The sequence below is a fragment of the Macaca thibetana genome, chromosome 1, assembly GCF_024542745.1.
Source record: "Macaca thibetana thibetana isolate TM-01 chromosome 1, ASM2454274v1, whole genome shotgun sequence".
NCBI classification, from domain to species: Eukaryota; Metazoa; Chordata; class Mammalia; order Primates; family Cercopithecidae; genus Macaca; species Macaca thibetana.
The window spans coordinates 182262323-182287598 of NC_065578.1; the positions used below are offsets into that span (position 1 = coordinate 182262323).

General features: G+C 45.5%; 1 protein-coding gene across 2 annotated transcripts in view; it reads right to left on the bottom strand.

Moving 5' to 3' along the window:
• Positions 1–2149: 2149 nt before the first annotated feature.
• The window catches only part of LOC126940449 (major histocompatibility complex class I-related gene protein), a 31292-nt gene continuing 8165 nt past the window's right edge, over positions 2150–25276 (bottom strand). Inside the window, exons 1-6 of one of the 2 annotated variants that reach the window (XM_050766363.1) lie at positions 22687–22885; positions 8412–8672; positions 7448–7723; positions 5220–5495; positions 4180–4284; positions 2150–2639 (exon numbers count right to left, since the gene is read on the bottom strand). In XM_050766363.1, the coding sequence (XP_050622320.1) occupies positions 2599–2639; positions 4180–4284; positions 5220–5495; positions 7448–7723; positions 8412–8672; positions 22687–22885 (1158 nt within the window). In that variant the 3' untranslated portion in view covers positions 2150–2598. Of the gene's footprint in view, positions 2640–4179; positions 4285–5219; positions 5496–7447; positions 7724–8411; positions 8673–22686; positions 22886–25276 lie in introns of those variants that run through there. The other variant, XM_050766372.1, reaches the window with a different exon arrangement.

Below are 25276 nucleotides of genomic sequence, written 5' to 3' on the forward strand. Positions count from 1 at the left end.
AATTGCTGGGATTACAGGCATGAGCCACCATGCCTGGCAGTATTTATTTTTTAAATCATCTCTTTATATTATGATTCTTTTTATATTATAAAATCCCCCAGGAAGAAACATAAATGCTGCAAATGCATAACAGAATGTTTGGTCATATCCTTGTCCTTGCCTCCTCTTCTTCATCCATTTGCACATATTATGTGTTAGGTGTAGGGCAAGGCCTTGGGAACACAAAGAGGTTTTTGACTATCTGTGTCTTTGATGAGAGTATCCTGCAGTTGCAGAATCAAAAGGCATTTACATAGATACATCATAACCTGTGTCTATGTAAATATGTACCTTTTCACTTTAAATGCCCATCCAAAAATATATTACATCCTAACTATTCTGATTGTAAGAAGAAGCCATTCCAGAAATAAACTTGCCTATATTCTCTTCACAGTGCAACACTGCTTAAAAGATGGCATGGAAATTGCCCATGGCAACCCTAAAAACAAAATAAACACAACTGTGCTTCTATGCAACTCAACAGGCACTGGGAAAGAGAGATGTACAGTGGTAGCTTCATATGTGGAATTAAATGGGACAGTGGAGCAAGGAAGAAACCTGGCAGGTGAGCTCTTAGAGGCCTGACACACTGAGGGTATCTTTTTTTTTTTTTTTTGGAGACGGAGTCTTGCTCTGTTGCCCAGGCTGGAGTGCAGTGGTGTGATCTTGGCTCACTCTAACCTCCGCCTTCTAGATTCAAGTGATTCTCCTGCCTTAGCCTCCCGAGTAGCTGGGACTATAGGCACACGCCACCACGCCCGGATAATTTTTTGTATTTTAGTAGAGACAGGGTTTCCCCGTGTTGCCCAGGCTGGTCTTGAACTCCTGAGCTCAGGGAATCTGCCTGTCTCGGTCTCCCAAAGAGCTAGGATTATAGGCATGAGCCACTGTGCCTGGGCTGAAGGTATCTTTATCTGAGGCTGTAATGATTAAAGCCAAAGGTCAAATGTCACAGTCAAGGTCAAGGGAGAGCAGAGGTCAAACCTGAGGTACAGGAGAAAAGCCACTTGTCAAAGTTGGGGTCACTGAAGTAAGCATTAGGCTCAGGTGCAGAGTCAAAACGGGGTCAGAGAAGTGAGACCAAGGAATGTGTGACTAGCAGCCCTAGGGCAAGTAGCTCCAGGTGGCAGGGCAGGTGGTGAGTCAGGTGAGACCTCAGGTATTGGGCAGAGTAAGAAACACTAAGAGGATGTTCATCCTCACCATGGGCTTCTATTGATTCCCAGTGCATATGTATGAAGACTAAGCCTATGCAGGAAGGCAAGTCATGCCCAGCTACCATGAGTCAGCATGGGAAAGGCAGAAATGAGAATTGAGCCTCTCCTGACACCAAACATACTGTTGTTGTTGTTGTTGTTATTATTATTATTATTATTATTTTGAGACAGAGTCTTGCTCTGTCACCAGGCTGGAGTGCAGTGGCCCGATCTTGGCTCACTGCAATCTCTCCCTCCCGGGTTCAAGCAATTCCCCTGCCTCAGCCTCCTGAGTAGCTGGGACTACAGGCACACAACACCATGCCCAGCTAATTTTCTGTATTTTAGTAGAGACGGGGTTTCACCATGTTGACCAGGATGGTCTCAATCTCCTGACCTTGTGATCTGCCCACCTTGGCCTCTCAAAGTGTTGGGATTACAGGCGTGAGCCACTGCACCCGGCCATATTCAGTAAAGACAATTCAAAGCCAAAACATAATTGTGGTAATAGCACAGTTATTTGTTTTTAATGTTTATTTAGTTTTTAATGTTTATTTTTACACTAAAACAGTGCAGCTGGGTCCAGGTCTCTGTATTTCCACTGGAGGTGATGATATGTCTGATAATTATTTCTCTTAATTTCCCACAAAAGAAAAAAAGGGTGAGACTACCTCCATAGATCCAATCGGGCAGATTACCAAGATTCCAAGCTCCCAGGCAGGGCTGCTGTTAATAGCAGGGGACTCTGGCTTTCTCTCAGGCCAGAAAATGTATAATAATAATCAGTCCATTCCCAGGCCATTGTAGAAACCTGCTGGCTACTCTCATGGGGTGATCCAGTCCTACCTGCAGGGTCATAGTCATGGTGCCCATGATATTCAAAGCTCTTGTACAATAATGTTCCCATGAGGAGATGAATGAGAAAGGCCATTTTATGAGGTATTGAGGTTCCCTTCATATGGTGTTCAAGTGGAGGCTGGGGGCTCAAGTCCAAGGCATTGCAGAAGACAGTTCCTGCTCTGGATGAAAAGATTCCTTCCTGCTTTGAGCATCTCCAACTAGTTGCAAATCATCATTGACAAATGGAATGTAGGGAAGTGTTGTGTCATGAGACAAGCTGTATTTAAAGTCAACTGTGATAAAACGGTCCATCAAAAGAGGCTGAAATCTGACAGTCTTTCTGGAGCCAAAGAACAAAGAACATTTTGTGGCTCCTATGTTGCTGCCATAAATGCTCAATCCCATTTCCCTCGTGCATGTTGTGGGTGTAGTTAGGAGCTTCAAGCACTGCGTTTGAGTCTATGGGGGACAGAGGAGAACATGGCTCCTACAGGAAGGAGAACTGGAAAAGAGGGATCTGCAATCATCGATCTGGTGTCGGAAGGTACATGGCTCCATTTTGCTCTGAAAAGAAAGAGGTTTTTAGTCAGATTACAAGAATGTTTCCTCACAGCTCAAAAATAAAGTATGCAGTGTTCAGCAAAATCTGAGAAACAGGCATCGACAGTTTTAGCCTGCTTTGTCAAGATTCTCTTAGTACTTGACAAACTTTAGCTCAAATCTGTAAACTCTATAAGATAAAAAGCAGGAACTCAATTATTGAGAGAGATGTCATTGTAAGAAAAATTTTGTTTGTTTCACTATCATTTATTGGATGAGGATTAGTGCTGTACTTCATCTATAAAGAAAACATTAACGACCCATTAACTAACTCTCTGAGCTGATTTTCTTTTCTTTTTCTTTTCTTTTTTTTTTTTTTGAGACGGAGTCTCGCTCTTATTGCCCAGGCTGGAGTGCAATGGAGCAATCTTTGTTCACTGCAACCTCCGCCCCCTGGGTTCAAGCGATTCTCCTCTCAGCCTCCTGAGTAGCTGAGATTACAGGCATGTGCCACCACGCCCAGCTAATTTTTTTAAAAAAATATTTTCAATAGAGGCAGGGTTTCTCCATGTTGGCCAGGCTGATCTCAAACTCCTGACCTCAAGTGATCTGCCTGCCTCAGCCTCCCAAAGTGCTGGGATTACAAGTTGTGAGTCACCATGCCCAGCCTCTGAGCTGAGTTTCTAGTAAAGGGGTTGGTTTTACTTTGATCTAACAACATGCTTTTGTACAGTTATCACCTGAATTGGAGTTGAGGTCTATGTCTATGAAGGAAAACCAACCTTCTGGTCCACTTTGGGTTCAAAGCATGGTCTCATCAGTACTATCCTGTGATCAGTTTGAGCAATTAGTGAAGCCAGAGGCAGGAGATAACCTTACCAGGCTCTGTTGTAAGCTCTATGACAACATGGATCCTGTCTGTCTTGTTCATTGTTATATCCCAGCAACCAGTACAGTGCCTGGAGCACAGTAGGTCAATAATGTATACTTATTGAATGAATTTATGTTATTCCACATTATCAAGAGCCTATATACCTCCTACTTCTCCTCCTCTTTTCCTTACTCTAAGTCCCATTATCTGAAGGTATCTACTCTTACACATTTAATGTTTTGAAAAATGAATTTACAAGGAAAAGGACTTTCATATGCTTGGGATGAAAGAATGGTGGTCAAAATGGGAAAACTGACTGAAGTCTTGAAACAAAGGGCACTGCCTCAGAAGTCAATAGTAATTAATAATAAAAAGATGGTTTGGAAAAAGACAAATCAGGATCCCCATATCTTCTCTGACCCAACTTCTAGGGGGCAGTTCCCCTGGACAGATGTTGTACTATTTTGTTGATGTCAGGCATCACCTATGAAAAGAGACCACTCTCCCTGCAAGCTTTATCCATGCTTTGTGTCCCCTATGTGGCGGGAGGGTTGTCCCGGATCCTTCTGTGATCCCAGCCTGACAGCCAAGCCATTTCTGAATGGAGCATGGAGCAGCAGGTGCAGAAAATAAAACTCTGGAGAGGCGCAGGAGAGTCTGCAGTCCCCTGGGTCTCTTCCATGTGCCTCTCACCTCGGGGCCTTCTTCTCCAGACTAGAACACCAACTCCAGCCAGCACAATGACAAGGATAATGGACCCAGAGACAGCTTTCATTACGAGAGGGATGGTTTCTGATTCTGAAAGCAAGCAAATAAGAAAAAATTCACAAGTCCCTTCTGTGTTAACTTTCTGGGACTTTTGTCCCTGTGATCATCAGGAAACCCAACACCATTTTCCTTACTGTTGCTTCTCACTCATCAATCTGACTGCTAATGGAATATGTGCTTGTGTTTTCTTGTGTTAATTTTTTTTTTTTTTTTGAGACAGGGTCTCACTCTGTCGTTCAGGTGGAAGTGCAGTGGTGCCATTACAGCTCACTGCAGCCTTGACCTCCTGGGCTCAAGCGATCCTCCCACCTTAGCCTCCTGAGTAGCTGGGACTACAGGTGCATGCCATCATGCCCAGGAGTGAGCCACTGTGCCTGGATTGTGTTTGATTTTTTTTTTTTTGAGATGGAGTCTCGCTCCCTTCACACAGGCTGGAGTACAGTGGTGCGATCTCGGCTCACTGCAATCTCCACCTCCCAGGTTCAAGCAATTCTCCTGCCTCAGCCTCCGGAGTAGCTGGTATTACAGGTGTGCACCACCACGCCTGGTTAATTTTTGTATTTTTAGTAAAGATGGGGTTTCACCATGTTGGCCAGGCTGGTCTCAAACTCCTGACCTAAAGTGATCCACCTGCCTCAGCCTCCCATAGTGCTGGGATCACAGGTGTGAGCCACTGCTCCCGTTCGTGTTTAATTTTTAAATCTTTAATTTGTAATGTGGTAAATAGCAATACCTATAAAACCCACATCAACAAAAGTTCTTTGGGGTCCTCAATAATTTTTTTAATAGTGTGAAGGCGTCCTGGTTCTAAAAAGTGTGAGAACCACTTATTTAAAAGACCCATTCTAAGGCACACTGGGTGAGGCAGTGATCTATCCTCCCCTCCCCTCCCTGGCAGGGAGCATGGCTTCCTGCTCTCCCCTTTCTCTAGGCTCTCCCCAGACAGCCACGATCCCCATCCTTACCCTGGGGGACCTGAAGAACCATATGGACACCGCAGTGCTCCACATGGCAGGAGTAAAGGTTGCTGCTCTTAGGATCAAGCTCAACTGATGCCCACGTCTGATAGGTTCCATCCCCACTGGGAAGAATGTCTCCATATTCCATTTCTTGGACAATTTCTTCGCCGTTTTTCATCCATGTCATGTAAATTTCTGGGGGGTAAAAGCTATAAGCTTTGCAGAAGAGAGTTGTAACCCCTGGGAAAGTTTCTTTGCGATTCACTCTGACCAGTGGGGGCTCTAGGAAAAAGAAGCTAAAGTTAAATCAAAGTGCCTTATGTACTAAGCGTATAATATTAGAACTTGGCAACTGGCTTTCCTAATTTTTCTTTATTGCAGAAAACTTCTAAAGCTAAGAATGACCCAGAACTCAGGTTCATCAACAACAAACTTATTTATGTGTACCTGCCACAATGGCAAGGTGATAGGTAGTGAAGAATGTGGAGTTGGGCCATGCTCCATCCTCTAAGGGGGGAAAGTCATACAGCTTTGACTGTTTGGAAAGTGTGCTGGGGTTGTTTACTAGTAACCTTTGAAATACCTTTATGTGTCAAGGAAAACTGACCCACAAAACGTGTAAGTGACTGTTCCCTATAAGTAAGTCAGTAATGGACTGGAGATTAGAACTCCTTCTTCTCAGCTCTGTGTTTAGTGCACGTAAATAACACAGCTATCCCTACTCAGTTTTGGCTCCGAATTGCCTTGTGTACTTGGGCTGGCATTTTGATGACTGCCATCAGGCACAAACATAGGTAGTAGATCGTGCCATGGTTGTGCCTTCAAAGAAACTGATATCATAGAAGGGCTCCAGCAGTGACACCAAAGAAGTATCCACGTGTGGCCTTGCTTCCTGGTGACTACTCTGTTAATTTGCCATAGAATCCTGTCCTTAATGTTTCTTGCTGAAATTGGGTCATGCAGCCATACTGAGACCAAAGACACTATCTGGGGGGACTGCTTCCCGCTCATCTCTGACTTGCCTCCTGACTCCCTTATCATCGGCCAATCCAATACGGAGAAGAGCCTTTACTCCAACAATGCTTTCCTTGTCTCTTTACCAAGGCATGATATTTGGTAGCAGAAGAAGGCTTTCCAACATTAAAAGTAAAATAAATGCTACTAGGAGGGACTGAGCTTTTTGACAGGGCCTGTAAGAAATGAATCCAATATCCTTTTCTAGGAGTGCTTTTTCTTTTTTTTGTTTGTTTGTTTTTTTAGGAGTGTGTTTTGACCAAAAGGTTGAAAATCCATTAGGACACTGAATGTAGATAGAGGCCTGGAGAGGGGAGCTTCCCATACTCTTCCCACACACATTTTATCTAGGACTTTCCTGGAGTGTCATACAGACATGATTAATTTTGAATAACAAGATCATACATGGAAAGTTCTGTATGAACTAAAAGTTGACCAACTGAATCATATCTTTAAGGTGTAAGAGGAATTCTTTGCTGAAAGGAATCTTATCATTAGTACTTTTTTTTTTTTTTTTTTTTTTTTTTTAAATAGCATCTTGCTCTGTGACCTCGGCTGATCATGATCATGGCTCACCGCAGCCTTGACCTTCCAGGCTCAAGAGATCCTCCCACCTCAGCCTCCCGAGTATCTGGGACTATAGGCATGTGCCCCATGCTCAGCTTTTTTTTTTTTTTTTTTCTAATAGAGATTGGGTCTCACAATGTTACCCAGGCCAGTCTTAAACTCCTGGCCTCAAGCAATCCTCCTGCCTCAGCCTCCCAAAGTGCTAGGATTACAGGCGTGAGCCACCATGCCCAACCTCATTAATCCTTTAGTAAAGCAGAGACCCTCTGTTTGTCCTGGTAAATCCAGATTTTTACTCCTACTGGTGGTGTGTGAGCCCTTTGTTAACTAAACAGTTTGTAAGACTTGTTCTATCGCCTAAAGAATTTCCCAGCTTATCACTGACGGAAGAATTTGCCTCAATAGACCCCCCCAAAACAAGGTGCCCTTGGAGGTACTCCACTCTGTCAAGACAAGGGGAACTGTCAAATCTTGTCAAGATGCTGCTCAAAAGTAACCAGGGAAAGTTCTCATGGGGGCTCTAGCCAATATCACAATAGGCCAACTAAAGAGATGGCTTTCAGGATACAGTCGACATAACCTAGATTAAAAGAGTTACGTATGGAAACAGTTGTTCAGGCAATGTGGGAATGAGACCTTCTCTTTCTCTTTACCTGTTCTTTGTAGGGTGTCGTTTCCATACTCCAGGAATCTCTTTAGCCAGGCAATACATTCTTTTTCCAGCCAATTCTTTTGATATCGCAACTCATGCTGATTGGCCTCCCATGCCCGCTTGACGGTGTGAGCCACATTATCTACAGCCAGCCAGGAGAGGCTGTCTTTATTGAAGATCAGGAAATCCTGCCCGTCATATGCATACTGCAGAAATCCTGTGGTGCTTCCATCCTCCAGCAGCTCACAGCCAATCATTCTCTGGTAAGTGTGAGACCCTGGAACACACATGCAAGCCCAGAGGGGTCCACACAGGGACAGAGGTGGACTCTCAAGTGCTGGGAGTGGGGGCATGGCTGGAAGCATCCTCTGGTCTACAGTATGTCACCCTCCAGGCCTGCTGTGGCATCACTGAGTCCCCAGGAGGTCCCTCTTATGGAAGCCCACCTGACAGCAGGTATCTGTGAAGTATATACTGCCTGTCAAAGGAGTGTGCTAATTCCCACCTTGGGGAATTATCCTGTAATGGGAATGACTGATAAGCTTTGTGGCTATTCTGAGTACAGTGGAGGAGGGAGAGAGATAGAGGAGCCAGAAATACCCCTGGGAAAGTTACTGTCATTACGCATAAGCAAGTCACTAGGCCTGGCTACCAGGAAGTGAGATACAGAATGGGCAAATTTAGAATGGGAAAGGAGATGCATATCAGAAGCCTGAGTGGAAATGGGATGTGGATATGAATACAGAGATGGGGAAAAGTGGGTAGGACAAATGACAGAGTGATCCTGGGGGAGAGAGGGACAGTTCAGAAGATGCAGAGGCAGATGGGAGTCCCTAAACTCCACCAACTGGATTTCCCAGGTTTTGCTGAAAGCCACAGCAGGTGCAAGTCAGCATTGGTCATTGGAGGTCAGCCCAGGGCCCTCTGCAGGGTGGGGGAAGCGTCCATCTCTGCCGCATGCACACCTGAGTGATTGTAGTGCCTCTGCAGGCGCTTCAGTTCCACCTTGAACGTCTGCTGCCAGCCCCTCAGCAGCTGAGTGTACCTCTCCCAGTGATCAGGCGCGAGGTTCTCTGCCATCCATGGGGCCCGCGGCTCCTTCTGCCGAGTGACACTGTCATATGTGGTGATAGGCTGTGAGTCCACATACCCAACTGAAATAAATTCAGGGACCCCATGGCCAGGATCCGAAATGCCCAGGCGAAAATATCTCAGAGAGTGCGTCCCTGGGAAGGAAGCAAAGAAGGAAGACATGTAGGGTCCCAGACTATCCAGATTCTTCAACTGCATTCATTTAGCCCCACACGAGTGCTCCCTACTCAGCTATATCCAGGCCTCCAGGCCCCAGCTGCCATTTTCGCTTACAGAACCACAGAACCCAGGAACCAGGGCCTGGACAAGAACAGAGCTCCAGCCCAGTGACTTGGAGCCTTTCTTGTTCAAGTTTGCAAATGCAGGATGGAATTTTATAGGTAATCTCAACTTGTAGACAAAATATAGAGTGCTGCTCTGGTTGTAGGGGGAAGGGGGAAGAACACTCACTGGGGATACAGGGGGAGCTGTCCCTGCGGGAACCCTCGAGAACTCTGAAGGCTTGAAAACCCTGATAACGCAGACCTCTTCTTTTACCGAAGAATCCTCTGGTGAATAAATGAGGACCCCCACTCCACCTGTGTGTGTGCACATGTGGGCATATACACACAGGCACACAAACACATGCATGCATACACCAGGTCATTCAGAACAAGAACTCTCCTATGGACTCCGGGTTCCTGAGAATGTTTTATTTTTATTTATTTATTTATTTTGAGACGGAGTCTTGCTCTGTCGCCCAGGCTGGAGTGCAATGGCACGATCTCTGTTTACTGCAACCTCCGCCTCCTGGGTTCAAGTGATTATCCTGCTTCAGCCTCCCACGTAGCTGAGATTACGGGCACATACCACCACGCCTGGCTAATTTTTTGTAGTTTTAGTAGAGACGGTGTTTCATCATGTTGGCCAGGCTGGTCTCGAACTCCTGACCTCATGATCTGCCAACCTCGGCCTCCCAAAGTGCTGGGATTATAGGCATGAGCCACCGCGCCCAGTCGAAATTTATTTATTCACCTAATTTAATTTATTTATGCTTTTGAGACAGAGTCTCGCTCTGTCGCCCTGGCTGGAGTGCAGTGGCGCAATCTCAGCTCACTGCAACCTCTGCCTACCGGGTTGAAGCAATTCTCTGCCCCAGCCTCCAGAGTAGCTGGGATTACAGGCGCCCGCCACCATGCCCGGCTAATTTTTTTTGTATTTTTAGTAGAGACGGGGTTTCAACGTCTTGGCCAGGCTGATCTTGAACTCCTGACCTCGTGATCCACCCACCTTGGCCTCCCAAAGTGCTGGGATTACAAGCGTGAGCCACCACGCCTGGCCTATTTATTTTATTTACTTTTTATTTATTTTTTATTTTTTTGAGACAGAATCTCACTCTGTCGCCCAGGCTGGAGTGCAGTGGTGTGATCTCGGCTCACTACAACCTCCGCCTCCCAGGTTCAAGTGATTCTCCTGCCTCAGCCTCCTGAGTAGCTGGGACTACAGGCACGTGCCACCATGCCCAGCTAATTTTTGTATATTTTTAAAGTAGAGATGGGGTTTCACCATATTGACCAGGCTGGTCTCAAACTCCTGACCTCGTGATCCGCCCGCCTTGGCCTCCCAAAGTGCTGGGATTACAGGTGTGAGCCACCACGCCCAGCCTATTTATTTATTTGAGACGGAGTCTCACTCTGTCACCCAGGCTGGAGTGCAGTGGCGTGAACTTGGCTTACTGCAACCTCTGCCTCCTGGGTTCAAGTGTTTCTCCTGCCTCAGCCTACTGAGTAGCTGGGATTACAGGTACGCACCACCATGCCCAGCTAATTTTTGTAGTTTTAGTAAAAACAGGGTTTACCATGTTGGTCAAGCTGGTCTCGAACTCCTGACCTCATGATCTGCCCACCTCGGCCTCCCAAAGTGCTGGGATTACAGGCGTGAACCACTGTGGCCAGCTGAATTTTTTTTTTTTTTTTTTAAGCACAGTGCTTTTCCTATTATGTCAAACCACCTCTGTTAACCATTTTCTCATTCTTTTTCCACTTTTTCTTCTTACTAGTTACAAGGATTGTAATAAGGGTTAAAAGTAAACCAAAATGAAACAAAACTGCTTGGTCCTCTCTGCTGCTGCCACACCGAACTTCTCTCAGCTTGTCCAAGAAGCTTAGGGCCTGACAAAGTGGTTTCAAGGTAGCATTATGGGTGGTGGTATGGGATCCAAGCTGGTGTGGGCCTTCAGGAGAGACTTCCAGAGAAGGTGACGTCTTAGGGAGGTCTCAGGGACAGGTAGGAGGTGACTAGGCAGAGGAGCTGGGAGGGGATACAGGAGGGAGGGCAGGGGGAGCAGGGCAGAGACCACATGTGCAAGCAGGAGGCGCGAGAAGGCGGGGCGTGCATGGGAACCAGATGGCCTAGGAAGGCTGGAGCACAGTGTCAGGCGTCTTGGGGAGAGGCAGTGCCTGGGAGGTGGAGCCCGGGCTGAGAAAGCTAAGCACCCTATGCCACGCACGAAAGCTGGCAAATAGAAGGCATGCAGCCGCAATGGCTTTCTTCCCCTACTCTGCCTGCTGGTGTCTGCAGATGCCCATGTCCAAGCGTTTTGTCCCGTTATCTCCTGCTATTCTAACCCATCTAAATCCTTCCCAGTCCTCAAAACCCATCTCCAAAAACATTTCCAGGATCATCCCTAAAATTTCATGGCTGAGTCGAGATGACAGATGGAGGCTCACATACCAGAGATCCAGATATTTAAAAGGAATAAATCAATCTAACAAACTGTGAAATATGTTCTATCCCCCCACCTTGAGAGACTGCCCTTTGTATGGCTTTGAAGGCCAAGTTCAAATTAAAAAATCTCACTCTGTGTGAAATTCTGGGCCTGAATGGGGCGGCACAGAGAAAGCTGGTTTCTCCCGCCAGTCCCTAGCCCTCAGCCTGTAACTCACCTCTTCTTTTTCCTGTTTCTTGCTCCTTCCAGCACTGCCAAGGGCCTCCCACAATTAAACACCTCCACTTTTTTATTCAGGCTCAGGCCACAAACTGCCTCTTGTCTGAACTTGTCCTGGACTTAAGTGATCCTCCCACCTCTTGGCCACCCCTCGGGCCTAGCAGGGCCCTCAAGGGCAGCCAGTCCACCCTTAGGAGGATGGGCCAAGTGAGAGTTTGTTGTGTAAACCTCATCAGCTCTGAGTTAGCTGAGTGGGGAACTCTAGGTTCCTGGGTGCCTGGAGTCTGGTCTAGAGTGGAGGGGCCCAGACACAGGGTGACCACCTCTCCTCAGCCTCACGCATTCCTTGCTCTGTGGGGAGGGATGTAGGTAGTAGAGGGCCAGAGTGGGGCTCTCTGAATGTGGGGCCATATCCGCAGGCTTCTCTTGCCTGTGTCTAACAGCTGTACTACACAACACTTCCCCAAAGTCTTTCCAGATTGCTCAACCTGCTGCTGCCATCACCTTTAGGACCTCCCCTACATTCGGATCTTCTAACACAGCCCTTGCCACTATAGAGAACCTTGCAAGGGTGAATACCACTTAATGATATTCATTCCTTCCTCCTCATTTATAAGCATATAGTTAAGAAAAAAGATCAGGCCGGGCGCGGTGGCTCATGCCTGAAATCGCAGCATTTTGGGAGGCTGAGGCGGGCGGATCACGAGGTCAGGAGATCGAGACCATCCTGGCTAACACGGTGAAACCCCGTCTCTACTAAAAATACAAAAAAATTAGCCAGGCATTGTGGCAGGTGCCTGTAGTCCCAACTACTCAGGAGGCTGAGGGCAGAAGAATGGTGTGAACCCGGGAGACGGAGCTTGCAGTGAGCCGAGATCGTGCCACTGCACTCCAGCCAGGGCAACAGAGAGAGACTCTGTCTCAAAAAAAAGAAAAAAAGAAAAAAGATCAGACGACAACAACAACAACAACAAAATCAGCTCACAAAATAGTTAAATAGTTGGGTTAGCTTCTGTGCAAGCAAGTTGGTTTATATTTTTCTTCTTAGAGAGAACTGCTTATGAAATAACTCATAACGTGCAGGTTATCTTTTAGAATTGACCACCCCAAGGCCAGGGTACCCTTACCTTGCCTACTAGGAGAAACAGGAGGCCCTGAGAGGTGTCTCCCAGAGCAACTGATTGTACTAGTTATTGTATGTGTGTGCGTATGTGTGTGTGTGTGTGTGTGTGTGTGTGTGAGACAGGGTTTTGTTCTGTTGCCCAAGCTGGAGTGCAGCGGCATGATCACAGCTCACTGGAGCCTTGAATTCCTGGGCTGAAGTGGTCCTCTCACCTCAGCCTCCTGAGTAGCTGGGACTACAAGCACATGTCACCACTTCTTTTTAATAGAGATAGGGTCTATGTTGCCCAGGCTGGTCTTAAATTCCTGGCCTTAAGTGATCCTCCCACTGTGGCCTCCCAAAGTGCTGGGATTAGAGACATGAGCCACCATGCCCAGCAACTGATTGTACCTGTTCTGTAAAATCATTGTCAGCACTTCTTTCTCCCTGTTGCTGGAGCTGGGGTGTAGCAGTTTGGTAGGGTTCAGAGTAGGTATCCCCGCCCCATGGGCTCCTCTCTTGCAGGTGTTATCCTGCATGTTAGCTACAATACTGAACGGGATGGAGGCTGGCCTCCCACAGGCTGGGGCAGCATAAGGTCCCAATGTCCCTCTGTATTGCTTTGACCTTTTACTTCCCTCTTCCCTTCCTGTGGTGGGTAGGGGCTTGGGTTGGGAGGGAAGACAGTGGAAGCCTCTGGGGTGGTCATGAGAGCCTCTTCATAAAAGAGTTGGTTCTTATGCAAACAAGAACCAGAGATTGCATCAGAGCATGAGTTCTGTTGTAAAACCAATAGCTACCAGATTCTGCCTTCTGTTTCCCTCTGCTTACTACCTTCTATCTGCTTCTCAATCTTAAAGCACTTAAGAACAGGGACTTAGCTTTTTTCCTTTGTATTTCCTGCAAAGCTTAGCACAGGGAGCTTGGCACATGGTAGTAGCTTGGTAAATATTTGGTGAATTAAATTGTTGGTAAAACACTTTATTTCTGTGGTTTGGAATAATGAAATATGCTGAAATGAGTATGAATCTATTTAACCTGGATCTTTTTTGAGACATAGTCTCGCTCTGTCGCCCAGGCTGGAGTGCGGTGGCCTGATCTCGGCTCACTGCAACCTCTGCCTCCCTGGTTCAAGCAATTTTCCCTGCCCCAGCCTCCCAAGTAGCTGGGATTACAGGCGCCCACCATCATGCCCGGTTAATTTTTGTATTTTTTTTAGTATAGACGGGGCTTCGCCATGTTGGTCAGGCTGGTCTTGAACTCCTGACCTCAGGTGATCTACCTGCCTTGGTCTCCCAAAGTGCTGGGATTACATGTGTGAGCCACTGCACCCGGCCTAAAATATATATATATATACACACACACACATATATATATGGTTTTTTTTGTTTTTGTTTTTGTTTTGAGACGGAGTCTCGCTCTGTTGCGCAGGCTTGAGTGCAGTGGCGCGATCTCGGCTCACTGCAACTTCCGCCTCCCAGGTTCACGCCATTCTCCTGCCTCAGCTTCCCGAATAGCTGGGACTACAGGCGCCTGCCACCACACCCGGCTAATTTTTTTGTATTTTTGGTAGAGACGGGGTTTCACTATGTTAACCAGGATGGTCTCGATCTCCTGACCTCGTGATCCACCCGCCTTAGCCTCTCAAAGTGCTGGGATTACAGGCGTGAGCCACCGTGCCCAGCCCCTAAAAAATATTTTTGATTTGGCTGGGCGCAGTGGCTCAAACTGTAATCCCAGCAATTTCAGAGGCTGAAGCAGGCGGATCACCTGAGGTCGGTAGTTCAAGACCAGCCTGACCAACATGCAGAAACCCCGCCTCTACTAAAAATACAAAATTAGCCGGGTGTGGTGGCGCATGCCTGTAATCCCAGCTACTTAGGAGGTGAGGCAGAAGAATCGCTTGAACCTAGGAGGCAGAGGTTGCGGTGAGCCGAGATCGTGCCACTGCACTCTAGCCTGGGCAACAAGAGCAAATTTTTTTTTTCTCCATTTCAAAAAAAAAAATTATTTTTGATTCAAGGGAAGGCTGGTGAATGGAGAGCTGAACTGCAATCTAGGATCTGCAAAAAGTACTCTATATATACTATATATATATATGCAAATCTGCAATTGATTTTGAAATAGCTCTATTTTTTCACATCTGGAAAGTTTTGTGGCTACTCTGGAGGAATGCAACTGTCTAAAGGAGGAGGCCCCAAAAGGAGGAACAAGTTGTGAATATTAGTTCTCACACTTCCTTAATATTCATTTGTATATCCAGTGCTTTTTCTGTGACAGCCATTCTTCTAGGCCCTAAGCTTGTACCAGACCAAACAGATAAAAATGTCTGCCCTCATGGAGTCTATACCCTAGTGGGGGGAAGGGGAGAAGACAGACTACAAAATAAAATATATAATTTTTTTAAAATACAGTGGAGAAAAATAAAACTGCAAAGAGGAATGGGCAACACTATTTAAAAAAGGAAGGCCTGTTAAGGAAGGTCTCCCACAAAGCTGAATTCTGAGCAAGTGCCTGCAAGGAGTTGGGGAGACAGGCAGGTATCTGGGGACAGCAGTCTGGGCAAGAAGGGCCATGCCAAGGCCCCAGGAAAGAACATGCCTGGCACATTCCAGGAGCAGCACAAAGGCTTGTGGCTGGAGTTGAGGGGAGTGAGGGGAAAAGAAAGAGGGAGGAATCACTTCCACAGTTATTCATGGGAAAAAAAAAACCCACAGAGAACAGACTCCAGGCAGAGAATGTGGAAAGGAGAAAAAAGCAGGAAGAAAAAAAAGATGCTGTGTTGCTGAGCTAAGCTGGGTTGGTGTAGAACACCCCCTGGAATCTGGGTTTTCTATTTTTATGATCTCTGGGGTCTACATTCCTGGTAGATGCCAACAAGCAAAAAACCCTCCAGTATTAACAACTTGGGGCATTAGTGCCCAATAGCAGGATTTATTGCAGGTAAGTATCACCAGCATCATCTCCAAACATAATATTTACAATTCATGTAACTTTGCCTTCTGACAAAAATGTAATTTTCATAAGAATTTACATTATCTGAAGTTAAAAGAGGTAGAGAGAAATACGATCTGTTGAAAATACTATCCAAGTAAGTATTGTGTCTTATATATATATATATTTTTTTTGAGACAGAGTCTCACTCTGTCACCCGGGCTGGAGTGCAGTGGCACGATCTCTGCTCACTGCAACCTCTGCCTCCCAGGTTCAAGCGATTCTTCTGCCTCAGCCTCCCAAGTAGCTGGGATTACAGGTGTCTGCTACTACACCCAGCTAATTTTTTTGTATTTTTAGTAGAGATGTGGTTTCACCATGTTGGCCAGGCTGGTCTTGAACTCCTGCCTCATGATTCCCCCTGCCTTGACCTCCCAAAGTGCTGGGATTACAGGTATGAGGCACAGTGCCTGGCTGTGTCTTTCCTTTTTTTTTTTTTTTTTCAACTTCAATCTAATTCTGATTCTTGGTTTTGAAACAGTTGTTCTCCACCAGCCAGCCTTGACTTCAAAGTCCAGGCCCCGAAAGGCTGGACTCGCTCTGTCAGTCACACCCATCCACCACTGGTTCAGCCCAGCATGGCTCTGATCCAGGACATCACAGCCTTCTCCTCTTCATTTGCCATGGGCCCAGTTACCCATCTGGTGCCTCCACAGGAACAAGTCATGCTTGCTCCTGGCTGGGCTTTTAAAATGTTACCTCTGCTGTGGTGGGAAGTTGATTGACACATGTTCAGTCAATAACTCACAACAGAAAAGATGAGGAAAAGTCCAGGTACCCTCTCTCTCATAGTACATTAAACCTTGTGATAATTTATATCCAACCAGGATTTGTGGCAGAGATAATCAGATTTCGAATCATTTGGAAAGGCCAATATTTGACCTACAAAAATGGTAATTTCATATCATTTGATCTAATCTTCCATTTCTCTTTTCTTGCCCTAATAATTTTGAAATTAAGTCTCTCTCTCCCTTTCGATGAACAGATCGTCAGCACCAACTCACTTATTAAGCTGAAATATACAATTTAGAATTTGGTCTTCTGTCTAAGCCAGTCAAGCTACTTCTCAAAGGGCATCTCCTGCCCCGTCTCATCAGCTTCTGACAGATAGTGCTGGAGAACCAGTACAACACAACCAAACAGCTCTTAGGCCAGGTGCAATGGCTACTTGATAGTTCTAAATCATGTTTCCTTTAACCTGTCCGTTAACCAGTTGGGCCATTCTTACAAAAGAATGTGAAAATCACTGGATTGTAAAATAATTGATAAAGTGTTTTCACACATTCATCCATGAGGGCAATTTTTTTTCCTTTCTTTCTTTTCTTTCTTTTTTTTTTTTTTTTTTTTTTTTTTTTTGAGACAGAGTCTCACTGTGACACCCAGGCTGGAGTGCAATGGCATGATCTTGGCTCACTGCAACCTCCGCCTCCCGGGTTCAAGCGATTCTCCTGCCTCAGCCTCCTGAGTAGTTGGGATTATAGGCGCCCACTACCACACTCAGCTAATTTTTGTATTTTTAGTAGAGACGGGGTTTCACCATGTTGGTCAGGCTGGTCTTGAACTCCTGACCTCAGGTGATCCACCCGCCTCAGCCTCCCAAAGTGTTGGGATTACAGGCGTGAGCCACTGCACCCAGCCTCATGTGGGTAATTCTTATCTATTTAGTGTCTATTATGTACAAGGAATTCAAGTCAATGTTAAGAAGAGAAGAACAAATCAGATACCAGCCCTTTCCTCCAGGAACTTACAGTATTACTGGGGAGCTAAAGCACATAACAAATAAATGCAATGCCACCACACACAGCAACAAGCAGCAAGTGCCAGAAAAGAATACCAATGGAGTGCTCCAGCCAGTCGGAGAAGAGAGACCGTGGTCCCATGAGAAGGGATCCACTGGGAAATGTTCCAAGGAGAAGGTGGCAGATCAGATGGGCTTTCAATGAGGCATAAAGGGCAGCAGCATCTTAATCATCGTCATCACAACTGCATTTGTTTCTTGAGCACATACCTCGTGTTAGGTACCATTCTAAGTCCTTAATATACACGGGTTTCACTTATTCTTCTAACAAACCTTTGAGGTAGGTCTTATAATTCCAACCCACAGATAGAAAATAGGTGCAGAGAGGCCAGGTATGGTGGCTCACACCTGTAATCCCAGCACTTTGGGAGGCCAAGGCGGGCGGATCACCTGAGGTCAGGAATTCAAGACCAGCCTGGCCAACATGGAGAAATCCTGTCTCTACTAAAATTACAAAAAATTAGCTGGGTGTGGTGGCGCATGCCTGTAATCCCAGCTACTCGGGAGGCTGAGGCAGGAGAATCGCTTGAACCCCAGAGGCGGAGGTTGCAGTGAGCCGAGATCGTGGCGTTGTACTCCAGCCTGGGCAAAAAGAGCAAAACTCCATCTCAAAACAAAGAAAAAGAAAAGAAAACAGGTGCAGAGATATTAATTGCCCAAGATCATCCTTAGAATCCATAAGTGAAGGAACCAGGAATCACACTGTGATCTCTCCATGGGAAGTCCCTCTACCTTAAGACTACCCAACTCTCCCTAGTGTAGGGGGCGCCTCCTAGGCCAGGCTGTCTCAGGCTTCCAGCCCCTGGATTATCACTGCTCTCTCCCTCCCCCTTGTGTCAAGGATGACTCACTGCCTCTGATTGCCCAGTCCCTGGGGCCACAGGCTCCAGACCTTCCTACACACAGGTGGCCGTGAGTCCTGATTGGATAACCAGGTCAACACAGTCTGATTATTTGCTGGCTCTCTCAAGCAGTCCAATGCCTTAATAAGGTCAAAATGATGATGATTCCTGGGAACTACTCTTTGGAATTTCGAGCATCGTGGGAATGAGGGGAGAAGTAGGTGGCGATGTTTTTAGTTAAGTGGACCTTTGGACACATCTCAGACCATGTTTATGGATGGTTCTATGTGCAGCAAGAACCATTAGTCCCCTCTCCTAATGATTTGTCTAACTACAGGAATTTACTGAGAGCATAAAAGTGGCGACTGTGACAAGTTTGGCTTGTGAGCTACTTTTCTAAGGCTACCCTTTTGAAGGTTGCCAGTGTCTCACTTCATATAGGTTTATTCTTTTCTGAATGTCCAGTAAGCACAGTCCTAGTTGCTGGAAGCACAGTCCTAGCTGCTGGAACACATGAAAGTCCCAGCCCTCTGAGCTAATTTCTAGACAGGAGATCGCCAATAAATGCATATATAATACAAGGTCAGGTGGAGATAAAGGTTATGAAGAAAAGTAAAGCAGAGAAAAGAGAGAGTGGAGAGGAGGCCTGATCTTTTAGATAGAGGGACCAGAGCAGGTGGCATTTGAGCAGAGATGTGAACGGAGTAAGGAAGTGAGCCCTGTAGGACCATGTGGAGTTTTGGAAAACGAATGAATGAGCTCTGCTGTCGTTTTTCCCTCAGTACTCTCTGTACACAATGATGACTATATGTCTCATGTCTCCCTGAAAATCCCAATTCTATAAATTTTAGTCTTCTAAAATGATCCTTTGAAGTTATAACAAAATGTGACTTAATATGTATACTCTTCAAAGATTTTCCCCAATAAATATAAATTCAGACATCAGAAAAAACATCCTTTGTCATCTGTTTCAATTTGAGTTCCCTAAAATAAGTGTTCAAACAGTCATGTGTTCTATCTTTAACTTAGGTTCCTTCCCTCCAGTTCTTAGCAATACTGTGGGGTAGGAGGATTCCGGTCAAGTGAGGATAGGCAGCTATTTCAACTAGTCAAAAGAAAAATTTACAAATTAGTTGAATTTCCCAAATTTAGATAGATTCAATGCCAATTAAGAAGAGGGCCTTAAGGGAGTGAAACATTGTCTTGGAGAAATTTCTATGGCCTGTACCTTGGCAACAGCTCCATGGAAACAGACTGAAGTCTATCTAATAAAGTCTGTAGAAAACGCCCATATTTTCTCATGTTAACTCTTTGAACTCAAGGTCACTTCTAAGCAGATAATATGCAAGTCTGTTTTTTAACACTAGCCCAGTTGGCAGCCTAGGGAGCTTATCCATCATCAGACCTCGCCTGTGAAGGACTCCACCATTCATGAAGTAGATTGATATAGCAGATTGATACAGCCATAAAATTATGAGTAATATCAAGAGACTGACCTTGGTTATGTCAAGATGAAACACACAAACCACATATGGCTATGAATGAGAAATCTCATGCCAGCCCCCAGTCTGATTACACCCACCCATATCACCAATTCACAGTTTCACGCAGGCTGAAATGAAGAACAAGATGAGTTGTAAAAGCACGAAACACCTTTTTAATACAAATCCTGCAACTACAGTAAGCCACAGTTTTGAATTTGCAGTCATTATTACTGCCCAAGCTTTCTACGGCTCCGAGTCAAATAACTGTGATTTCTTAGGGATATTACCTCTGAACATAAATTCACCCAGCAAACATTTACTAAGTGCCTGTTGGGCACTAGGTAGTACCAGAGAAATAAGAAGAAAATGAAGATATCTCTTTCTGTCTTTAAGGAGAGCCTCAAAGGGAAGATTTTTGTAAATGGAAAATTATAGAACTGTGAACAGGAGCTACGGGAGCACAAAGGAAGGAGGAGTCAACTGCAGGCTATGGGGTCGATGAAAGCAACACACTGAAAGTGATATTGGAGTTATGTTGACATTTCCTGGAGTATGCCCACAACACTTCAGTATCTCCTCCTGTGTTTCCCCATGTATTACTGGTATATAGCTCCCATTCAGGGCTAGCACTAGGCATAAATACCAAGTAGACCAGGTCTTTTTTCATAATCTCATCCTTTCCCAGCCAGTGTCCCTCAAAGCCCAGGAATGTTCAGTTAGGGTCCTAGCAGGAAATAGCCTTCAAGCCAGATGGGTCATGTGAGGAGACCTTAATGGGACTCCTTGCAGAGATATGGTCAAGGTTAAAGGAACAAGCAAGGATGATGGGCACCCGCAGGCTAACAACTATGGGAAGCCATTATCACCCCTAGGGCTTAAGACAGAAGAACAGCAAATACTGTTACTGAAGCCCAATGGGAGCTAGAACCATGAAGAACGGGTTATTTAGGAAAGACAGCATTACAGAAGAACACAGCTACTGCCAAAGACATTACCGAAAGTGGGGAAGGAGCAAGAAAGATGTATCCCAGCCTCTCTTTCCTCCCTGCTCTCTGACTTCTCTCCCTTCAGTGTCTCCCATTGTGTGAACCCAAGCACAAATCAGTTTGCAAGAGAATCTAGGTGATGCAGTCTAGCAGTCAGCCTCAAGGACACAGAACAGAACAGAGAAGGACGCACTCTAAGAAGTCAAAAGAGAACAGCCAGCACCAAGTGACCTTCCCTTGCCTTTATAACTTACTTGTTTTATTTCCTGTCCCTCCAATTACCAAAGTGACAAGTCTTCACACCCAGAGGTGCAGTGACATTGTGGAACAGCCCTGGACCGAGGGCCGGAAGATCTGCAGTCTCCTTCAGGTTGCTCCTTATGTTGAATGTGGTCACTCTCTAGGCCTAGAGAAAAATCTAGACCTCATCTTTAAATGGGGATATTTTCTTCACCTACCACAAATAGTGAGATTGTCATAGAAGACAATATGTTTAAGGAATATTATTCCATATTATTGGAGAGCTCTTTGAGAATCACATGTAGGTAATATATAAGCTTTTTTACTTCCAAAAATATCACCCTTTACCTCCCTCTTCCTTTCCTCTTTCATCTTCTGCCTCTTACCCTCACCCCCAATCTTTCCCATAAATGATGAGACTTTCTGGATTAAATTTTCATGGAAGCAGAGACTATGTCTGTCTTGTTTGCTGCCATATCCCGCAAAGTGCCTGGCACATAGTAGGCCATCAATCAATATTTGAACAATTAACACATGGAATTTTTTTTTTTTTTGAGAGGGAGTCTCACTCCATCACCCAGGTTGGAGTGCAGTGGCATGATCTCAGCTCACTGCAACCTCCGCCTCCTGGGTTCAAGCGATTCTCCTGTCTCGGTCTCCCGAGTAGCTGGGATCACAGGCGTGCACCACCATGCCCAACTAATTTTTTGTATTTTTAGTAGAGATGGGGTTTCACCATGATGGCCAAGCTGGTTTCAAACTCCTGACCTCAAGTGATCTGCCTGCCTTGGCCTCCCAATGTGCTAGGATTACAGGCGTAAGCCACCACTCCCAGCCATATGATTTTTAAATTTTTTAATTTGTGTAAGTTTACGATGTAAACGTGCAATTTTATTATAGCATAGACTGTGTAATGGTCAAGTTGGGGCTTTAAGGTATCCATCACCCAAGTAACACACATTGTACCCATTAAATAATTTCTCATCATCCACCCCCCTCGCCCTTCCAAATCTCCATTGTCAATCATTCCACTTTCTATGTGCATGGGTGATTTGAAAGAACTCCTTCCTCTCATGTCCATCAGTCACACCTATGGTGGTGGCCAAGTCTACTGGTGGTACACTGCCCACCAATACCAGTCCTCAGCCCAGAGAGCAGGTGCCTAGGGCAGAGAAGCCTGGTGGTTCTAGCCCATGGGCCTTTTCGCCTATTTGAGGCAACAGAAGGCATTTGCTTCCCCAGTGACTTGAGCTCCCCTGTGAAAAACTCTCCCTTCTACTTGATTAATATTTCTCACTGCCAGTAAACAAAGCCAGAGCCATGGTTTTATCTTTCTTGGATCTTTTGTTACAGGTAGGGCTTGTGTTGAGGAGGGAAAACATAAATAAACCTGAACAATGGATCTGCTCCACTGTTAACGCCCCTGAAACTCTGACTACATCCTCATGAGACTCTGGAAGTTAGAAAAGAGGAGAAACAAAAGTAAAAGAAAAAATATGAGCAGAAAAGAAAGGAGGCCATGCTCAGAGGGAAAGTGGGGACGTTCCAGAGTCTTTCTAGAACCCCCTCCCTCAGAAGGTGGTGATATCAAAATTTTACAAATACGAACTGGGAAACTGTTCAGGTAGTCCATTGCTCCTGGAGTCCTGAGTGTAATACATACACTTTTCTGCCCCTGGCTTCTATGTTTTTCGCCACAAGTTTTAGGAAGAAAAGCTGTTCCTTCTAGGCTGCCTCAACTTGGAGTTAGGAGAGAAAAGAACATGGGATACTCACGGGAATCGCTGTGCTTCACCATTACTACAACGACGAGAGGTAACAAGAACACCATCAGTTCCCCTATAGTCCTTCTCTTTCTGGGTTCTTTAAACCTAAAACTGACAGGTCCCTTCTGAGAACCTCTTGGGTGATTTAGCAACTGAGTGACACACAGGGCCTTCTCCCAATAAGAACAGCGGAAAATATGCAATGTCATCAGTTGCTAGGTTAAAAAAAAGACAAAACGAAAGCATGAGCACCTTCTTTGGTAACTTTTAACCCTTTGCTGGTTTCAGACACTGTTTGCTCCTTTTGGTGTATCTGTCTTCACCCCTCTTCCCAACTTTTTAATATTTATGGAGCACAGTCATGTTCAAAGCACAGAGAAACAAAGATTAATCGTATCTGGTCAATCAGGGAGCTCAAGCTGCTGCCTCTGCTTCCCTGGAGCTTAGGTTTTTGCTTAAGGGTCAATAAGAAAGAGTCACACAGTTCCCAGTGCTTGGAACTCCCTGCTCTGGCTCCCTATGATGCTGTAGTCTCTATGTCTGAGATAGCAGGTGTCACTTAGATTGTCCTGTAATCTTCAGCTTAGGTCTGTCCTCCCTGCTACTCTAGCACCCAGCACAATAAGCTCAAAACACTTACTGAATAAAGGAAGGCAAGAGAAAGGCCTAAGAGAAGATTCTGAGGGACAGCCACTCAGCTCGCTCAATCAGCAATCGCTAAGATCAACCTGTGGCTACACTGTCATCAGGAGCACATGACAAGCTAGAAAACAGCAGCTTAAGCTTGTCCAGGGAGCTGGGGAACAGGCCCAGACAGGAAAGAGGAAGTAGACATGAAGGGGAGAGGTGAATGGAGGCAGGGCCATGAGGCAGGCAGGCTTGAGCTGGGTTCAGGGACCTGGGTTTGCCTCCCCACTATTTAACCATGGGCATAATCGCAAATTGCACCAAGGCTTGATTTCTTCAACTTTAAAAGCAAATTCTGTCATATATTTCACAGAGTTGTTGAAGGATTAGAAGAAGTGCTGTTTATGATGCATTTAGTAGGTAGTAGAACCTTACCTACTGGTTTCCTTGTATGGTAGGTTGGGAAATGTCTGCCTCAAAGATGTCCACGTCCTAATCCCCAGAACCTGTGGATATGTTACCTTAAATGGCAAAAACAAAACAAAACCAAACCCTTGGCAGATATGATTAAATTAAGGATCTTGAGACAAAGAGGCTATCCTGAATAATCTGGTGGGCCCAGTGTAATCAGAGGGGCCTTGTTAGAGGGAGGCAAAAGGGTCAGAGTTGAGGAGATGTGACAATGGAAGCAAAGGTCAGAGTGATGCCATTGCTGAAAGAAGGACATGAGCCAAGGAACACAGATGGCCTCTAGAACTAGAAAAGAGAAGGAAGAGATTCTCCTTAGAGCCTCCAGAAGGAACACGACACTTTGATTTCAGCTGATAAGACACATTTTTGGACTTCTGTCCTCCAGAACTTTGAAAGAATAAATTTGCATTGCTCGAGGCCACTAAGTTAGTGGTAATTTATTATGGTGGCAACAGGAAACTAATAGGTCTACCTTTACCCAGAATAAAATAAGAAGCCAAATAATGAAATTAACATTTGGCCATTTCTCAGCAGCCCCTGGCACCTTCTCTTCTCAGATCTTTGTACTTCTCTCTTCCTTTTCTTTCTGTTTCCTTTTGTTATTCATTTAACAAATATGGTCACCTGGGTCCCTCTTTTGGAAAACTCCCCCAATATTCCCAAATGTCTCTCAGTACTGGAATTCCATGGCCGTGTATTTGTTCCTTTGAATTTTTGTTAATATCTTGTTCCAAAAATGCATTCCATACCATAACCTGCTGTACTGACATTAAAAAGTAGGTATGGCAATGATGTCTTTTTTTTTTTTTTGACATGGAGTCTTTCACTCTGTCGCCCAGGCTGAAATGCAGTGGTGCCATCCCGGCTTACTGCAACCTCCACCTCCTGGATTCAAGCAATTCTCCTGACTCAGCCTCCCAAGTAGCTGGGGTTACAGACATGCGCCACCACACCCGGCTTACTTTTGTCTTTTTAGTAGAGATGGGGTTTTGCCATGTTGGCCAGGCTGGTCTCAAGCTCCTGACCTCATGTGATCCACTCACCTCGGCCTCCCAAAGTGCTGGGATTACAGGCGTGAGCCACCACACCTGACCAATGTCTTTCATTTTAAGTCATTTTATTCTAATTGCAAATTAGTAAATTTAATCCAGAATACCAGGCAAATACACACAAAAAACCAGAGAGTAATAAGATAAAAATCACCCATCAGAACATCAGAAAAAATTGCTGTTGGCCGGGCATGGTGGCTCACACCTGTAATCCCAACACTTTGGGAGGCTGAGGTGGGCAGATTGCTTGAGCCCAGGAGTTCAAGACCAGCCTGGGCAACATGGTGAAACCCCCATCTCTACTAAAAATACAAAAAATTAGCCAGGTGTGGTGCACGCACCTGTAGTCTCAGCTACTCAGGAGGCTGAGGTGGGAGGGTCGCTTGAGCCTGGGAGGTCAAGGCTGCAGTCAGCTGAGATCATGCCACTGCACTACAACCATGGCAACAGAGT